Here is a 20440-nt window from a genome sequence, read left to right on the forward strand (position 1 = left end):
AGGTAGTACAGGCGGACACAGACCCCGTCACAGCGGTGTCTACCTGAGGTACTACAGGCGGACACAGACCCCGTCACAGCGGTGTCTACCTGAGGTACTACAGGCGGACACAGACCCCGTCACAGCGGTGTCTACCTGAGGTAGTACAGGCGGACACAGACCCCATCACAGCGGTGTCTACCTGAGGTAGTACAGGCGGACACAGACCCCGTCACAGCGGTGTCTACCTGAGGTACTAGGCGGACACAGACCCCGTCACAGCGGTGTCTACCTGAAGTAGTACAGGCGGACACAGACCCCGTCACAGCGAACTCTACCTGAGGTACTACAGGCGGACACAGACCCCGTCACAGCGGTGTCTACCTGAAGTAGTACAGGCGGACACAGACCCCATCACAGCGTTGTCTACCTGAGGTAGTACAGGCGGACACAGACCCCGTCACAGCGGTGTCTACCTGAGGTAGTACAGGCGGACACAGACCCCGTCACAGCGGTGTCTACCTGAGGTACTACAGGCGGACACAGACCCCGTCACAGCGGTGTCTACCTGAAGTAGTACAGGCGGACACAGACCCCATCACAGCGGTGTCTACCTGAGGTAGTACAGGCGGACACAGACCCCGTCACAACGGTGTCTACCTGAGGTAGTACAGGCGGACACAGACCCCGTCACAGCGGTGTCTACCTGAAGTAGTACAGGCGGACACAGACCCCGTCACAGCGGTGTCTACCTGAAGTAGTACAGGCGGACACAGACCCCGTCACAGCGGTGTCTACCTGAAGTAGTACAGGCGGACACAGACCCCATCACAGCGGTGTCTATCTGAGGTAGTACAGGCGGACACAGACCCCATCACAGCGGTGTCTACCTGAGGTAGTACAGGCGGACACAGACCCCGTCACAGCGGTGTCTACCTGAGGTGGTACAGGCGGACACAGACCCCGTCACAGCGGTGTCTACCTGAGGTAGTACAGGCGGACACAGACCCCGTCACAACGGTGTCTACCTGAGGTAGTACAGGCGGACACAGACCCCGTCACAGCGGTGTCTACCTGAAGTAGTACAGGCAGACACAGACCCCATCACAGCGGTGTCTATCTGAGGTAGTACAGGCGGACACAGACCCCGTCACAGCGGTGTCTACCTGAGGTAGTACAGGCGGACACAGACCCCATCACAGCGGTGTCTACCTGAGGTAGTACAGGCGGACACAGACCCCCGTCACAGCGGTGTCTACCTGAGGTAGTACAGGCGGACACAGACCCCGTCACAGCGGTGTCTACCTGAGGTAGTACAGGCGGACACAGACCCCGTCACAGCGGTGTCTACCTGTGGTAGTACAGGCGGACACAGACCCCGTCACAGCGGTGTCTACCTGAAGTAGTACAGGCGGACACAGACCCCATCACAGCGGTGTCTACCTGAGGTAGTACAGGCGGATACAGACCTCATCACAGCGGTGTCTACCTGAGGTAGTACAGGCGGACACAGACCCCATCACAGCGGTGTCTACCTGAGGTAGTACAGGCGGACACAGACCCCGTCACAGCGGTGTCTACCTGAGGTAGTACAGGCGGACACAGACCCCGTCACAGCGGTGTCTACCTGAAGTAGTACAGGCGGACACAGACCCCGTCACAGCGGTGTCTACCTGAGGTAGTACAGGCGGACACAGACCCAGTCACAGCGGTGTCTACCTGAGGTAGTACAGGCGGACACAGACCCCATCACAGCGGTGTCTACCTGAGGTACTACAGGCGGACACAGACCCCGTCACAGCGGTGTCTACCTGAAGTAATACAGGCGGACACAGACCCCATCACAGCGGTGTCTACCTGAGGTAGTACAGGCGGACACAGACCCAGTCACAGCGGTGTCTACCTGAAGTAGTACAGGCGGACACAGACCCCATCACAGCGGTGTCTACCTGAGGTAGTACAGGCGGACACAGACCCCGTCACAGCGGTGTCTACCTGAGGTAGTACAGGCGGTCACAGACCCCGTCACAACGGTGTCTACCTGAAGTAGTACAGGCGGACACAGACCCCGTCACAGCGGTGTCTACCTGAGGTAGTACAGGCGGACAGAGACCCCGTCACAGCGGTGTCTACCTGAGGTACTACAGGCGGACACAGACCCCGTCACAGCGGTGTCTACCTGAAGTAATACAGGCGGACACAGACCCCATCACAGCGGTGTCTACCTGAGGTAGTACAGGCGGACACAGACCCCGTCACAGCGGTGTCTACCTGAAGTAGTACAGGCGGACACAGACCCCATCACAGCGGTGTCTACCTGAGGTAGTACAGGCGGACACAGACCCCGTCACAGCGGTGTCTACCTGAGATAGTACAGGCGGACACAGACCCCATCACAGCGGTGTCTACCTGAGGTAGTACAGGCGGACACAGACCCCGTCACAGCGGTGTCTACCTGAGGTAGTACAGGCGGACACAGACCCCGTCACAGCGGTGTCTACCTGAAGTAGTACAGGCGGACACAGACCCCGTCACAGCGGTGTCTACCTGAGGGAGGAACTCGGGCAAAGTTTATAAAGCAACGTTCTTAAAAGGTGACTTGAAATTTGGACAATACTGAATTGCAGGTACTCTTTTCTACGTAATTTAGACTGTATTGTATCAACAAAAATAAAGAGTGATATGAAAATAACTTAGCTGATGAAATAGCTTACTGAATTGGAATGCTTAAAAATAAACGAAGCTGCCATGGTTGTCTTGTTTGCTTTAAAAAAAATGAATTCGGAACTTTTATGTATAAAGTCGTATCGGAAAGACAATAATAGCAGACACAGAAGCAGACGAGGCAGATAAAAGGGGAAGGATAAAACCAGAGACCAACGTAAAATAAGAAAAAAAATACAGGAGGGATGAAAACAAAAACATCACAGGTGGCAAGAGAATCACAAACCAAAAAAAACGTGGTGAGAAATTTAATGAGCGAGATGGAGAGTGGTGGCTGTGTGCTTCAGGGGACCGCTGCCCCTTCGGAGCACGGAGCCATCGCCACAGAGATGGGGGGGGAGCCGAGTACGGGGAGCCACCTCCGATTAACCCTCTCCCGTTCCGATGACGTACGTGCACGTGCGTACGTGTACGTAATCTGTTTTTTTCTTCCGATTCCGTTACGATGACGTACGTCTACGCCGTCAGAACGGAATCGATTCCAAAAGGAATCGCAAGCAAAAACCCACTTGGGAGGGGCGTGCGGCACAGTTTTGGCGCTGGCTATTGTAGAGTGTGGCGGTCGTGTCGCTATGGTTCTCCGCGATGAGTAACAACGTCTTTATAAACAGCGGCGCTACTACGCAGCTCTAAATAAAATTAACACCGAGCCGCTTTCGCGTTCCGAGGTCCAGCGGCGAACTGGACACCACCACACCCTGCGACTTGCAGATGTCTCAGATCGGGAAAAGGGTTCAACTGGATAATCCAACATAGTAACATAGTGAGTTCATGGTCTCAGCCCAGTCACCAATGGGTGCACTGAAATCCATCGGATTTGTTTTTTGCACTTAACGTAGGTAATATAGTAGTAGGTTTTTACCCTTTTAAACTGGTACAAAACTGACACCTTTATTCAAGGCATCATGTTTGCAATAACCACAACACAAGTAGTCAAAAAAGCAAACAAAAAGAAGCAACTCTGATAATGATAATAATATGCACTGTCCTTGAAGTTGATTGGTCCACACCCGAGACGGCTTTCTTTAGAGCCTAGTCCCCATTGGTGTTGGACCAGATGACACCAGAAGGCGTACAACTCAAACACAGTGCAATATCAGAGTATTGAGAGCTCGGGGTAAGCATTTACACTATGAGATCTCTTTTACCAGTGGCAAAATATAGTAGTAGGTTTTTACCCTTTTAAACTGGTACAAAACTGACACCTTTATTCAAGGCATCATGTTTGCAATAACCACCACACAAGTTGTGTTGTGTTTGCAATAACCAACACACAAGTTGTGTTGTGTTGTGGTTATTGCAAACATGATGCCTTGAATAAAGGTGTCAGTTTTGTACCAGTTTAAAAGGGTAAAAAACTACTACTATATTTTGCCACTGGTAAAAGAGATCTCATAGTGTCGCTAATATAATTAGCATTTTCGATTAGCACGGTTGGCCACGTACTGTGCGAAAGGAGTTCAACAAACATGATTTGGGTTTTACTAACGTGTCAATGGACACACCTTGCGTGGCATAGCAAGGTTTGCTCCCAGTGCATTTGAGACAAAATGATCGCTCTGCCCGTTTAGTAACGTAATCTTTTGGGGTCACCCTTTGACCCAGAGCGGTGGACAAACAATGAAAGTTCCAAATGGAAAAAGGTATTTTGATCTCGCCACGTGACAAAGATATAGAATCAGATATTTATTTTTAGAGGAGGAATACAATGAGCTTTGAAGCTCTTTTTTCACAGATGTCCAGTCGAGGCACGGAGTAAAAACGTTACAACAACAAACAGTAAAATTGCACCTTAAAATTGAACTATAATACATGGGTAAAGATCAAAGTTACAAATCACATTGGCAATTCAGAATCTGAATGTATACAATATTAGTATATTTATAACATAATTAGAATAAGGCTGGGAGGCAAATAGAAATAACATTCAGAAAAATAACATGGATACGGAGAAACCCAAATATTTAAAAGAGAGACTGATATAATAATAATACACTAAACTCTTAAGGCGCATTTCATTCTTAGATCCCAATATAGCCCATGTATGGAAAGCAGAAACTAAACGGAACCTGTAGGGTGCACGGTCAGAACTGAGGGGGTAAAACGCCAATTCAAAGAGGTGAGTTTTTCAAGACGGACTTTAAACATAGCTAACGAGTCCAACAGTCTTGTTAGATAATGATGCGATGGCGAAGCGTAAGTTGAAGAAGAGACGGAATAAAGAGGACATGGCTTGAGCGGTGGAAATAGCTGCTTTAAAGCCGCGTGCCGTGAACCCGGTGACAACGATCAAAGCACAAAATTGTCTCTCGTTGCGTGGCTGATAAGAGGCGAGGCGCTCTCGATCCGACCATCTCGTTTGGACCCCCAGTCAAAAGGTTCTCTCCAGGTTACACCATCAAACTGAAGAAATATGAAATGATACCAGGCACGCATACAAATGCGTGGGGAATCGGCAACACCTGAGTCTTATATTGCCCTGTCTCTCTAAAATGCATTGCCCCAGAGTGCGTATACAGGGTGCTTCAAAAAAAATGTTAACACTTCTGAGAATTTTCAACAATATCACAAGGAATGTGCCTCCAGGCTCTGCAGAGCACCTGGAGAAGATTCCAGGCATGTGTTGACAATTATGGTGAACAAGTGGAGACATTTGTTATCATGTTAGTGTACTATCCATTATAGCCACAACAGCAAATCGTTTTTCTCACCTGAAGACGGACGCTTGTGTTGCGACCGAAACGTCGTGTTTTCTTTCATTTGATATTTTTTTCTATCTACGTGACTTTACCGAAAGAACCAGAGGGTATGGCTTCCTGCAGTCACGAAAGCTTCAAATCCAATAAAAGTGTTTAAAAAAAATGTTAAGCACCCTTTATACAGAGTCCTGATGTATATTACTTTTTTTCATTAAGTGCATCATTCGTCTTAACAGTACTTGATAAAGCACTGATATTTTATTTATCACGGGTTCATGAATAACTAGAAAGTGGTTATGTTAAATGAGCCCACCCAAAAAAGTGCAAACGATTTGGTTTAAATTTCATTAGTGTCTATTCATGCCAAAGCAGCATAAGGAGGCAATTCAAGAAAAGATGACAGCCTGGCTACAGGCTTGAAAGCAGACAATATTCTTTCACAGCCCTTTCATATCCCACTCGGCGATCCCAGAACTGATTGAACACTGCAAAGTCGGCAAGGTTCAAGGGCTCCGACTCTCCGCTTGAAGATGAACGGACACCTACCGCTTTTAAATGTGTAGTGACATACGATGTCACTACTGTGTCAGGACTGTACGAGCGTAGGGACATATGACGTCACGACTGTGTTGGCTCGGTATGGGTGCTGTAGGCGGGTGTTACGGAGGTCATATCAGGCCGTGACACTCTGCGTGAACCCAACAGGACACGTGACAGGACAAAGGGGGGCTCGGGGCCCCAGGGGGGAGCTTGGGGGTCACGTGGTTGGGAGCCGTACCTTCCCGAAGGATCGAGTAGGGGGGCGTGGCCTGGGGCGGAGCTGGCCACGCCACGGCAGTTATAAGTGGGGTGTGAACAGAGAGCTGGGATGAAGTCGCCACCAACGCTCCTCCAGGCTCCGACCTTCATCCGTGACCAGGCAGCCCGCTAACCTGCCCTGGTCACGTTATGTAGTATGCCCTCCCCGAGTGTTAGTGAGATCAGGAACGGTAGTCACCACCCTGTGTATAACATTCACGTTGGTTGTTATGCGTTAATAAAGTGTTGCCTTCAAGTTGAGCGTGCGCCTCAATTGAACCCACTACAAATGTAATGTTTACGGATAGATAGATATAAAGCCAATATGCCCATATAAATGTTGCCAATATGGGCATGCAAATGCTGCCCTCTGGACATCAGCTGTTTGGGAGATCAAGAAACTCCACGTAGATTGCCTTTAAAAGAACATATATTTTCCATCTCCTACTCATCGTCATTGGTGTAATTATTCAGCAGATTTTTTTTTGGTAGAATTAATTATAAAACATGTACTTCATCTATGGGAATTACTCCAAATAACTTCCCCTTTGCACCAGTGCATTTAACATCACCGTTTCACTTACCCTGAATCGCATCACGCCACGCGACACAGTATTTAGTTATGTCTGCGTCATACTAAAACATCCTTTTTTTATTATTTCATCCATATTTAGTGTAACGCTACTGGGCAGCATTAAAAAAGGTACTTATGAACATAGGAAACTTGTCTACAGTGATAGCCCGATTGGTGTCTCCCCCATTGACGTCGTTTCGCAAATCCGTCGTCGCTTGATTATGAACACCGCGACCCGAATAGTGTCACCTCAACCCCCACACGCTCACGTCGCTGACAGCGTCGTCGTCCATCCTGTCTCGTTATCCGTCGCCTCTCAGCCTTCACCTCCACCCACTGCTACACTGGACACGGAACCGCTTTGTGTGTCGCGCATAAATGAATGTAACCGTACTGTAGAGGACAGTATATTATTTACGTACGGAATTTTGGTGTTTTATCGTGTACTGTATATTATTGTACCCCGTGTCATTTGTGTTTAATTTAACACGTAGGCTTTCGCGACCAATGTTATTCATAATCAACGTTTTTGGGTTTAGATCGCGTTATTTATAAATGTGTCGTAACCCTCCACCACCCGACACGGCCAATCAGTAAAAATGTGTCACGTTGACAAAAGACAAATAGTTCACTGCTTTAGCCCACCGGTGTGTTGAAGCCACAACATTTACAATTTGAGTACGACGTTTCGCTGGTAATTGCATCCAGCATCATAAGTCTACTGCTGTACACTCGTGTTGAGTGCAGTATTTTTAGGAGTGTAAAGTAACGTTGTGTGTACATCTAGGATGAAGACGTGAGCGTTAACACAGCGCGTCACCGTAAAGCCTCCGTTGTCTTTGTTTGACTCTCCTGGACAAAAATAGCTTCGGTTGACGTCGAATCAATATTCGCCGTCTGTGTTTACTAATCTGTATCCACAGGTAGTGGTGGAAAGGCTCAGTAACTGCCTCAGTCTAGACAGTGTGCGCTCAGGTTTGGCTCAAAACTGAGCTGAAGTCACCAAAGCCGTCGACGCCACCGCACTCACCAGCTTCCTCCACCCTCCACCAGATCCCCACAGCCGCTGCCTTCCCGAAATTGCCCAACGGCCCTCCTTCAAAGCGGCCTCCATCCCTTCGGTTCTCAGTAAGGGGATATCGCACCCCAACCACTGCTTCAAAGTAAGAAGTGCTCCCTCGCTGAAACTTTAGCCCATTTTGTATTTTCCTCCTGAAAAGGTGGCGTTAATCACCCCCTCGTGTAACACCGCCAACGCAGTCCCTTAAACTTTTAATTATTTCATAAATTTCATTTTAAGATGAGTTGTTCAGCCAACATGACCATAGTTACTGAAAGAGATTTTAATAAGCAAGAATGTAAATTTTAAGATGGATCGCCAGGCGAGAGGTTTACGAACGCAATTACCGTATTTAAATTATCGAGCGTATAAAAATGGAGATGTGTTTTCTGGGGGGCCACATGAGGCGCCACGGGGGGTCCTGGATTGCCTGTGTGTCCCGTGGTTGTCGGCAGAAAAGACCGCACACGGCCAATACCCGCCATTCGCCACTCAGCAGCGGTGACATCGCCACGGCACCTGTGCCAGGCCAGGTGCACTTTGAGGCCACGTGAAGTGTCGAAGGCTCGCTGCCGGCAAGAAGTCACGGGACAGACCCAGGTGCCATGGGTTGACTGACTGAGATGACTGGCAGATGCACCAGCTATGCTCCCCACTGTGCCAACTTGATGCGTTTTAACCATGAAACACTACGCGCTGTCTGCTTCACAGTGGGCGTCAAAGATTCCCCAATGTCATTTGAAATGAGTAGGGGCAGCATCTACATCAGCTGTCGTACGGAAGAAAAAAGAAGAAAAAAAGAGAATAAGGAGAAGAAGACCAAATAAAATGGTTTAACATCAGCAACAAATCATCTTCGTTCTCGAGAATGTCGCAAGAGAGGACGACGGAGGCTGTGTGCTCCCCTCACCGGTCTCCATGCTCCGGATGTGCCTGGCCCTGTCGCTTGCCATCTTCTTGCGGTAGTCACCGAACACGGCCTGCATGACCTGCCGCTTCTTCACCGTCGGTGCCTTCGAGCTGCTCAGCACGCGCAGCGCTCGCGCCGCCTCCTCCGCTATGCAAACAAAGAGGGGGGAGGGGGTGGAAGTGAAATGAAAACGGTGCAACTTCCCGGCCGTGATTTCCCCCAAATGATCGGCAGCGCCGTCATGGACGCATCCTCAGCCAGCAACGCGGTTAGATAAGCAGCGGATAATACCGCCTCCTTCACGTGCGTGTGTCCGTCCCTGTGGGGAGCGGTAGCGTAGCGGTTAGCGCCCAGCACTATGAAGCCGGGGACCCGAGTTCGCTTCCCGCTCGTGGCCCACACCGGTGACGATTATCTGAACCGGTCCTGGACCTCCCCCTAGGTCGACTCAGCCTCAAATGAGTACCTGGTGCGGTGCGTAAACATCGCCACTGGGGAGACAAAGGTGGTCGGGCGTGGCGCTGGCCACCCACCCCCTCGTGTACCGTGCCGGCCTTCATCGGTGCTCACTAACAGCACTTGCCCAACAGTCTGTTAAGGCTACACGGGGGATCTTTGTCTTTCGTCTCTCCGGTAATGACAGAGGGAACAGACAGATACTGATGATAATTTATTTTTGCGTTATGTACAGGCGGCTCAACCCCTGCTTTTACAGCGTAACAAAGCATTCCTGTAAATTATCCGAGCATGTTTGTTCACATGTTCACCACAAGTACGTGTGGTTAATGCGAACTTGATGCGAACTTGATTCCTTGCTAAATGTTTATATTTGGTGTTTGAACACCTTAACACCTGTTTTATTGCCAGAAAGGTTAAAACCTATTCTTATTTTTTCATACATTCCTGTAAAGCCCGTGGTGGCAAATCGGATCGTCATGAATCGGAACCCCGATATGCCGATAAACAGTCGAAACAGTAGAAACGGCACTTGCCAATGTGTTTCTTTTCCTTGTATCGGCCGTGTTTAATAACGGGGTTCATGCCATCGGTAAACATCCAAGTGGCGTTGGAAAAACTGGACCGACGGTTCTGTTCGAACGCTTTCGGAGCCGTGTCGGAACGACGCGTCGTAAATAGAGTCCCCCTCATAGTAAATCTTATCCAAGTTCCTAAATCGAGTCCCCCACGTCGTAAATCGAGTTCCACGCATCGTACATCAATCCATGGTGGCATTATACAAACGCCGTGAATGTGGTTCGCCCGTAAATAGGACCGTCGTAAACCGAAGACCGCCTGTATCACATTAGTCTAGACCGAACTAGGACCCTTACCTAACTGTTTATAGCCCCTTACCTCTCAACATCGGACAGTTCAACGACATTGGTTGGTTGCAGCAAGATGCGACTCTGCCGATGAGACCGGAGCGTTGAAAAACTAAACTGAAACTATTTTTAGCTTTAGTTTAGTTGAAACCGATCCAATCCGGCTGAAATTATGAACTCGCAGAAGGTCGTGCGACTGATGAAACGTGTAAAAATACCTTTAGTTTCACGTGGGCAGCCAGATTTGGGAAGAGGGAAAATTGTCCGCTGATCTATTTTGTTACAACTGAAAGTTTTACTCCCGAGTCACTATCCCACCTACCGAGCGGCACCGATGTTGCCACTGATGAACGGACATCGGATTTAAGTTTATTCGTTTTTCTAATTTTATTAAAGACGCACCACCAACAGTTCTTGCTGTTTGTGAACAAATGTGGAAAATAAATCTATCATGAGAAACAAATAATAACACGACTTTAAGGAGCGCCTGTGTACAACCGCTGTGCATGCATTCGTCATCACCATCACCAGCCATTTTTTATCCACTGCTGGATAGAGGTTTCCCCCATGCCATCACTAACTCTTCACAGTTCTGCACTGCCCCAAATGCCCTTACACTCCTGCACTTGAAAGCATCGCGGTGTGCGGTCACCCTCTCAATCACGCCGTCTCTGCTGTGCCCACGTCCCTTCTGCTCAATGCATCCTGCTCAATGTGACCTTCTCAATGTGTCCTGCCTGGTGTGTCCTTCCTGATGTGTCTTGCTCGATGTGTCATGCTCAATGTGTCATGCTCAATGTACCCTGCTCAATGTGTCCTGCCCGATGTGTCCTGCCCGATGTGTCCTGCTCAATATATCCTGCTCATTGTGACCATGTTATCTGTTGCCCGCCCCCCTCCCAGCTACGAGCAGGCCAACCACAACCCCCTCCTTACCACTCGCTAGCACCTTTTCTGCTGTCACTTAAGCTACACCACCACTTTTTAATAACCCCATTCTTCATCTCAAATCTACTGTCGTCTTATGTCGTCTTATGTACAATTTTATAATCACTGCGAGTGGCGCTATGGAAAAAAGGCGCTATGTAAATTTCGATAAGATGAAGGTAATTAATTTCGTTCCTCGCCCTGTCCTCTCTCAGCGCAATTACGACCGTGCACAATCCCCCATGATTTTTCAGCTTTGCTTCCATTTCCCTTTGCCAGTCTCCATGCTTCGCCGATCCATAAACCGTAGCAGGTAATTAGTGGTACCCAAAAACGTTTCTGCACGTCAATATGGCGCATTTCATCATCAAGTCCCGTGTTTGCATTCTATTTTACTTCAAATTAATCCTGAACCGCCTTCAATAACCGCCTGAGCGCTGCGCATATTCTCCCGCGACTTTCCCGGTTGTTGTTCCTCTAACAATAAGTGTTTTATTAGTTTTATTCCAGCCACCGCCATAATTATGACTGCAACTTGCAGAAACGTTTCACGGCGATATCGCGGTCTCCCGAACCCCGCGGATGCGCCTATGGCACCGCACACACACATACGCACGCTACCTGCGCGGCGAGGTTTTACACTAACCCAGCGGGGCTCGCCGCGACTCCAATTGCCCTCAATGACAAAGGGAGAGAAGGCCGGCTATCGCATAACGCCACTCGGTGCGCGGGGGTAGTTTTGCTCCCCCCGCGTTAAGCCTAAGGAACAGAGCGCACACGGGCGAAACCCATAATGATGTGCCTTGGAGCTGGAGTCAGGGAAGGCTGTGTGTTGATAATGAATGGGAGGTGGCTTCATCGTTTGATATGGGGAAAATGTCGTTTGGCAAGGAGCGTCCAGATGGTGTCACGCGATGGATACACGGCAAACTCGTAACGACGAGTGTACGTGTACACGTAAATGTCACATATAACATAATAAACATCACACCCAGCCACACGCACGTAAATAAATACACGAGTAATTAGATGGTGCACACCTAGCAGAGGATAATTAAATCGTACATATTGTCATGTGCTTTCCAATTGTGCATCCTCCTACAGTTATCTTAAAATAATTTTGCAAACCTGTTATTAGATTACTTTTGTTCCGCTCATGTTAAACTTGATAGCCCCGTAGTTGATTTGCATCGAGCACCTTTGTTGATTGTCATCGACAAATCGGAGACGGTTGATATTTCTTTTCCCGTTTGTATCCGTGCCTTTGCTGCTCCGATCCAATTTTCAGATAAAATCCCACAAATTAGAATTGGGAGTCAGGCAAAGGAGACAACGCTCTCACCAGAGTCGTTGTTAGAAGGCGGCTCAGTGCTCGGGGGCGAGCAGCTCCCAAACAGAACTCTCGAGAGTTAAATTCCTGGTTGGTGGTTAACTCGGCCTCATCATTCCTCCAGGGGGCGATAAAATAGCTACCGCTTAAAACGATTAAACAATAAAAAATATACTTTTTTTTTATTTTACCAATGAAGGCCCACTGAGCTATATAGCTCTTTTTCAGAAGCGACCTGGCCACAAATTATATCTCAACAAAAATGGCTTATCACGTGGAAATCTATAGCAGCCAAACACTCTAAACGCGTGATGTGGATTCTAAATGTGGAGGGAAAAACCAGAGGACCCGGAGAAAAATCCACACGAAAGACATGCAAACTCCAAATATAAAGCAGGTGTCAGGGTCAGGATCTAACCCACAACCTTCTGTATTCCAGGCGAGGTAGTTAACATCTCGCCACCGTGGCGCCCCATGGTACTGTAAATAACTTGGTGGGGGAAGTCAACAGTGGTTGTCCTACAGATACTCACCCCTGCCACAGTAATGTGTAATTTCCATTCGTGGCTCATGGCTGTAAACGGGAGACGGTCACTGCTTCCATGCTCAAAAAATCACCGACTTTGGTTTTTTACACTCATAGACTAACGTGAATTGCTTTTATCGTCTTCTGATTATTCTCAAATGTTTGTACATTTAAAGCCTTAAATTCAATTAAAGTGGCTCAAATACAAAACAAAAAAGGGGGGCGAGGGGCGAGCTCTTTAAACTCCGGACTAATGAGCTACAGTTCAGACCGAATATCGTCAGCTTTAGAAAAAATATTCCCTGCGTAAGTGCGCCATCTGGTGGCGTTCAGGGATTATGCCCGACTACGACTCCAATTGCCCCCAAAGGTCCGAACTGTAATCACCCCAACGTCTTTGTGCGCAGCTGAATGCGGATTTCATGCTAAGCACGACCGGAGGCCGAGTAAAGTAAAAAAAAAATCACACAGAGTACGTGTGGCAGGGAGCTCGTGACCTTGAGTCGATTACGTTTCATTGAACACCGGCGGTTCAGAAATAGCAAGGCCCAACGGCAAAACCCGGCGGGCGTGGAGCCAGACCCGGCGAGTGAATCGAGGGCCTCGGCTCGGCAAGCAACGATTCGACCTGACACGCAGACTTGTCACGACCCTGCATTGTAAATGAAATCGATAATTAGCTTGTTTCTGACTTGTTTCTACCGGATAATTTTCTTTTACAGTTTCCAAAAGGTATCCCATAGATATAACTGCTCAACGTGAGCTATCAGTGTTCTCATATTTGCATTGTCTTTGTGCTGTTTGCCTTTTGGCATTCTCTGGTCTGACACTGGTGAGACTAGGCCATAAAGAAGGCTGCCACTGATGTAGGTCAATCAGTTTCAAAGACAATGCATATATTATCAGAGCATGTTCGTTTGCATGTTCACCACAAGCACCATGTGTGGTTAATGCAGACTTGATTCCTTGCAAAGGGTTTCTATTTGGTGTTTGAGCATCTTAACACCTCCTGTTTGATTGCCAGAAAGGGGAAAACCTATTCTTATTTTTCATCGTTGAGAGTTTCATTCACCCAATTAGCCTAAACTTAACATTGGCAGAGTATTTACATACAATTTGCATAAACTATAATTGATCAACTGCCACACACAATTTGATACAAGTACCACGAGAAGAATAATAATGTAGTTTCATTCATGAATCACTGCGTTGTTAAGCACCTAATATTTACACAATTAACAATTTATGAATTGCTGAATTGGTATGCGCCCACGATTTACACAACTGACAAATGATTTCGTACAATGCTGTCGCTGCTGCGTTGGCAGTGGCGAAACGGGGGGGGGGGCAGGGGGGGGCAAAATTAATGAAGAAAAAAAACCTCAACGCATTCGTCAATAGCAAGGTGGGTATTGTGGAAAATAAGTATACAATAGGGTGACGTTTCGGGTATCGACCCTTGTGAACTAAGATGGGCCGTTGACGAATGTGCTGATATCTTTCGTAGGTACACACGCAATGAGTCTTGTCTTGGGCCAACCGACAAAGATTCCTCCAATCTATGGTGAACAATAGCATGGAGGGCAGAAGTGCTGAGCCTAACATCAGCCTAATGGAAAACCGAGTTAACTTGTGGTACGCGATATCAAAAAACTATTTGCGCTGCACAAGTGAATTCCCATGCCACAACAAAAGTAATTACCAAGGGAAATGCTGTCGAGATAAAAAAAAAATACATTCTCGGTGAGTGTATCGGTAAAAAGAACATCGTAAAGTTTGTATCCCTGGCGTGAGTAGTAATGAGATGTGATACTGTGTGACTCGTCAGGCTCAGCCGCAGGCAATAAATGACAAGTGGTTGTTTTACAATCACCGGCAGACATTTACGATGATGCATGCTTAAAGTAACACTGCATTAGAATGGATGCTTATATGATATGCCTATTGTGGGCTAGGATCATTTTCTATTCAATAATCAGCCAACTTTCGCTCGCATGGCTTATTAATGAACTGTCTAATGAGACTATGTCTAAATCAGCACGTCTAATACGTAACTCATATCTTTGTAATAAAAAAAATATTCGAAGCAGAGTATCTGAAACTCAATACTACAAGGTTTCAATACAAATCCGCTTCTTTCATGTGCACAATACGAGCAAGGCAGGATGTGAGAATAATTTAAAATGTCCGTGATGTTGCGAGCTCCGGTTAAATTACATTTCCCACGATACGGTGCCAAAAAATAAAAACACACAGGCGAGGTATGATGCATATAGGTACTGACAGGGGCAAGGATACAACACATGCGGAGAAACGGGTGTTTGTGAAAGCAAATTATTCTCCCACATCGTGAAGGCCCCTAGAGAGCTCGCTCGTATATTAACGTGTTACAGCCAATTATCGATTATGACACCGCACGATTTATCTGGCTGCTGTTTCCAAACTTATCCGGCGATCCCCGGGCCGATCCGGCGAAACTGGCAAAAAGCGCTCCAAAGGCTGTAAACCAGTCCGGCGATTGGCACTGTGTGTGACAAAAACAGTAGACATGCTTGATTTCAGTGTAAAATTCTACATGGCCTTATTATAACCCCATGCAGTCTTCGAAATTGGAGTGGTAAGTACAGTACAGTGAATAGAGTAACTTTTAGCAGTAGGATATTTATTTCTGTCTACTTGTATGTTAATTTATTCAAATTTCACATAGCAAACAAATGTAAAACACGACCAAAAACGTATGCACAACACCTAAAAACATAATTCTATCCAAGAAAGTGCAAAAAATAAGTTACTTTAAATAACGATGATTCGTGATTATCCGGCGTTTTTGAAAATCCAGTGTCCCCCCCCCCCGCTGAATGGCATGCCTCTACTCCTCTTCTTTTTCACACAATGGCATGACTCTACTCTATGGTTTTTTCGGTAAAGTCACGTAGGTAAAAAATAATAAAAATGAAAACAACTAAATTAAATCACAAATTAAATAAATTAAATAAAAATATATATTAAAAGTTAGAACTAAATTAAATCACAACGTTTCGTAAGCAACACAAGCCTCCGTCTTCAAGTGGAACCGCCACAGCAAAATTACTGTAGTGACTAAAAAGAGCTGTTTAGAGAACCGTGATTATATAGGGTAAGAGGGGGGGGGGAGGAGCCAAGGAGTTGGGGGGGGGGGCGGGGGATTAGCGGATTAATAGTTATGATAAGGGTAAGTGTAAGAGAAGTGAGGTAGCCAGGGCATAATGCTATGGGGGGAGGGGGGGGTATTGGGGCACTAGTGAAACACTGTACGTAAAATTTCTAAGTGAAGGTAGTGTATAAAGCTGGGAGTAAAATACTGTAAATATGGATAATACGTGTAAACTATAAAGCAGCTAAAGTTTAAATTGGTTAATGACATCCTTCCAATGATTGCTCAATTTGAAACCATCCTCTCGGTTGATGTTATGTCTATGTTTGTATATCTGGATGACTTCATGGACAAATCTTGTGTAGTATCCAGAAGGCTTGCAGAGTACTTGGGTATCGGAGAAGACAATATCATGAGAACCCGCTATATTTTAACAATGATCAGCTACGGCAGAAGAATTGGTCCTACCGTGTTTCAATTCTGACTTGTGTGCGCGAATGCGGTCAGATATATGTCGTTTCTTTTTTCCGATATAACAGTCACCACAAATGCAACTCAGTTTGTAGACACCATGGGTACTCTTAAGTCAGGAATGACATCCTTTACGGATGGGATTAGATCACGGATTTTGTGTACTATAGTGAATTGGACCTGGATCTTGTGTTTGTTTAGAATTTTGGAAATATTTTTGGTAACGCCTGCTATGTATGGCAATGTGATGGTTTTGATCGGAGTCTCAGGAGGTTGTTTCTCCACGGTAGGAGAAACAGCTTTGCGGATAGTGTGGTCCGAATATCCATTCATCTTAAGGGCCAGGTGTACATGTTCCAATTCACTGGCCAGATAGTGTTTGTCAGAGATGCAGTGGGCCCTATGGTGCAGTGTTTTGATGAGGGAATTATTTTGTGCCGGATGGTGGTGGGAATCAGACTTCAGATAGGAATCTGTGTGAGTGGTCTTCCTGTAGACAGAATGTTCCAAAGAACCATTGGGCCTTTTCTCAAACAGAACATCCAAGAATGGTAGCTTGCCATCCTTCTCCACTTCCATGGTGAATTTGATGGATGGGTGTATGGAGTTAATGTGGTCTAGAAATCGGTTCATGCTGGTAGGCTATGTGGCCAAATGACGAAAGTATCATCCACATATCTCTTCCACATGGAAGGACGCAGGGCGGAAGTCTGGATGGCATCTGTTTCAAATTTCTCCATGGAAACATTGGCTATCACTGGTGACACGGGGGAACCCATAGGGGTACCCTAATTTTGTTTGTAGAAGGTACCATTCCAGGTGAAGTACGTGTTGGTGAGGCAGTGCCTAACCAACGCAGGGACATCAGAGTTCAGTCCATGTTGGACTAAGTCTTCAATTATTGTCATGGTGTCAGGCACTGGAACCTTGGTGAATAAAGAGACCACATCAAACTGACGAGGACATCATCAGAGGACAGTGAAATGTCCTTGACTAGAGAGACCAAGTGAGTTGAATTAAGTACTGCTGAGGTGGTCTTGCCAGTAAAGGGAAGCAGGGTATCCGATAGGAAACGGGCTAGTTTGTAGGTAGGTGAGTTGATCGTCGACACGATGGGCTGTAGTGGGGTACCTTCTTTATGGATCTTGGGAAGACCATAGAGTCTGGGCGGTCTAGCAGCCGAGGATTTTAGGGAGAGCCGTTTGACTTGTTCGATTAGGGAAGTCGAACTGGTAATGATCTTGTTGGTTTTAGTAGTTAGGCTGTTAGTCGGATCTCTATTGATTTTGGAGTAGCTGCCATCATTGAGTAGGTCCTGGATTTTGTTGTTGTATGTGGTTTTATCCATGATGACAGTGGCATTGCCCTTGTTGGCCGAGAGGATGACTATGTCATCCCTCTTTTTAAAATTTGTGAGTTCAGAGCGCTCGTTTTTGCTGATGTTGCTCATGGGTTTCTTAGCATTTTTGAGGATAGTGGCGATTTCAGCTCTAGCAACGTCTGTTTTAATGTGTCCTAAGCCTTTGAGGGCTACATCGACATGGGAGATTATATCCTCCACTGCGATATGTTTAGGGGTAACTGCGAAATTCAGCCCTTTAGCTAGTACAAATTTTAGATTGTCAGAAATTGGGATGTTACTCTGATTAATAACAATCTTGTTGAGATCTAACTTTGTAATGTGTGGTTCTGGCTTCTTATTTGAAAGGAGGTTGAATTTAGCGATCAAGTTAGCTTTACATTTGGTTGACAATGAATTAGCAGAGGAGGCTGTCATGTTGTCAACACGGTCCCAATCGGAAGGGGACATTTTTTGTGTTAACATTAAATGTGATTGTAAGAGAATATTGTCTAGATTGTCGAGTTCAAATCGGAGCAATCTTATTCTCTCTGAGATTAGTGATAGGCTAGCTTTAAACAAAATCCGTTTAGCGTTCGGTGAAGACACAGCAGCAGATGTGAATGTGAAAGCGATGGGTATTACCTTATTGTCGCGGCATCTCTTGAGGAAGGTTAGCGTCTCGATAGGCTGTGACTTTTTGTCACGTTGTCTGTTAAAAGCTTTAACAAATAAGTGGAATTCCTCCCCGTAGAGGTTATTAATTCGAGATTTGAAGTTTTTGTGACTGCAAGGATCCATACTCTTTGTTTTTTTCTCTGACCAACACCACCTGGCCAGTGAATTGGAACATGTACACCTGGCCCTGAAGATGAATGGATATTCTGCCGCACTATCCGCAAAGCTGTTTCTCCTACCGTGGAGAAACAACCTTCTGAGACTCCGATCAAAACCATCACGTTGCCATACATAGCAGGCGTTACCAAAAAGATTTCCAAAATTCTAAACAAACACAAGATCCAGGTCCGATTGACTACAGTACACAAAATCCGTGATCTGATCCCATCCGTAAAGGATGTCATTCCTGACTTAGAGTACCCCTGGTGTCTACAAACATTTGTGGTGACTGTTATATCGGAGAAACGAAACGACATATATCTGACCGCATTCGCGAACACAAGTCAGATTTGGAACACGGTAGGACCAATTCTTCTGCCGTAGCTGATCATTGTTACAATACGGCGGGTTCTCATGATATTGTCTTCTCCGATACCCAAGTACTCTGCAAGCCTTCTGGATACTACAAAAGATTTTTCCATGAAGTAATCCAGATATACAAACATAGACATAACTTCAACCGAGAGGATGGTTTCAAATTGAGCAATCATTGGAAGGATGTCATTAACCAAGTTAAACTTTAGCTGCTTTATAGTTTACATGTATTATCCATATTTACAGTCTTTTACTCCCAGCTTTATACACTACCATCACTTAGAAATTTGACGTACAGTGTTTCAAAAGTGCCCCAATACTCCCCCCCCTCCCCCCATAGCATTATGGCCTGGCTACTTCACTTCTCTTATACTTACCCTCATCTGAACTATTAATCAGCTAATCCCCCGCCCCCGACTCCATGGCTCCTCCCCCCTCTTATCCTATATAATCACGGTTCTCTAAACAGCTCTCTTTATTTTATGAGACCTCCTTTGCCAGTAGCAAGATGCAATATATGGCACCAAAACTGACACCTTTATACAAGGGATCATGTTTGCAATAACCACAACACAAGCAGTCAAAATGCAAACAAAAAGAGACAACTCTGATAATGATATGCACTGTACTTGAAATTGATTGGTCCACACCCGAGACGGTGTTTCTTAGAGCAAAGTCTCCACTGGTGTTGGACCAGATGACGCCAAAAGGCGTACAACTCAAAAACAGCGCACTATCAGAGTATTGAGAGCTCGGGGTAAGCATTTACATGATCTCATAATTATCTCATAATGTAAATGCTATGAAGAGTTGCCTATGTGTTAAACAGATGAATGTCATATTTTTGGTTATTTCGGTAAAGTCACGTAGAAGGGAAACAATAAAATAATAACAATATAAAACAATAATTTTATTGTATTATATTTTATAAAACAATAATTTTATTGTTTTATATTTTTATTATTTTATTGTTTCCCTTCTACGTGACTTTACCGAAAGAACCAAGAATATGAATCCCTGCAGTCACGAAAGCTTTAAATCAAAAGATGAATGTCAGTTTTATGAGGACCGGTGTGTTATGCTGCACCAGTGTACCACCAATATGTCCAGGTGTCTCCTTTTTCCAAGATGCCCATGTTCCACTGTTTAATACAGCATCTTAAATGTGGCTGCATTTCTAAGATTATTATAAACTACAAATTGTATTATCCGTAATAGAGGTTTTTGGGTTAGATCGCGTAAATATGTGTCGTTTAACCCGCCACCACAGCCAATTAGTAAGGGGTTTGTCACATAAACGAAACATGCCAAAATATTGGTCGTGAAAGCCGACGTGTTAAATCTACAAACTGCACTGTGACAGGAAGCGTCCGCGACCTGTCCGCTACCGGTCTGGGTTTCACTTGCGTGGCATTATTTTACGTCGCATCATTTCC

General features: G+C 46.0%; 1 protein-coding gene across 1 annotated transcript in view; it reads right to left on the bottom strand.

The window, feature by feature from the left end:
- C1H8orf33 (chromosome 1 C8orf33 homolog) overlaps positions 1-20440 on the bottom strand; it is a 28402-nt gene that overhangs the window by 5293 nt on the left and 2669 nt on the right. Inside the window, exon 3 of the mRNA XM_078860333.1 lies at positions 8745-8891. Within this exon, the coding sequence (XP_078716459.1) occupies positions 8745-8891 (147 nt within the window). The remainder of the gene's footprint in view (positions 1-8744; positions 8892-20440) is intronic.

Source organism: Lampetra fluviatilis, chromosome 1, assembly GCF_964198595.1.
Source record: "Lampetra fluviatilis chromosome 1, kcLamFluv1.1, whole genome shotgun sequence".
Classification (NCBI taxonomy): Eukaryota; Metazoa; Chordata; class Hyperoartia; order Petromyzontiformes; family Petromyzontidae; genus Lampetra; species Lampetra fluviatilis.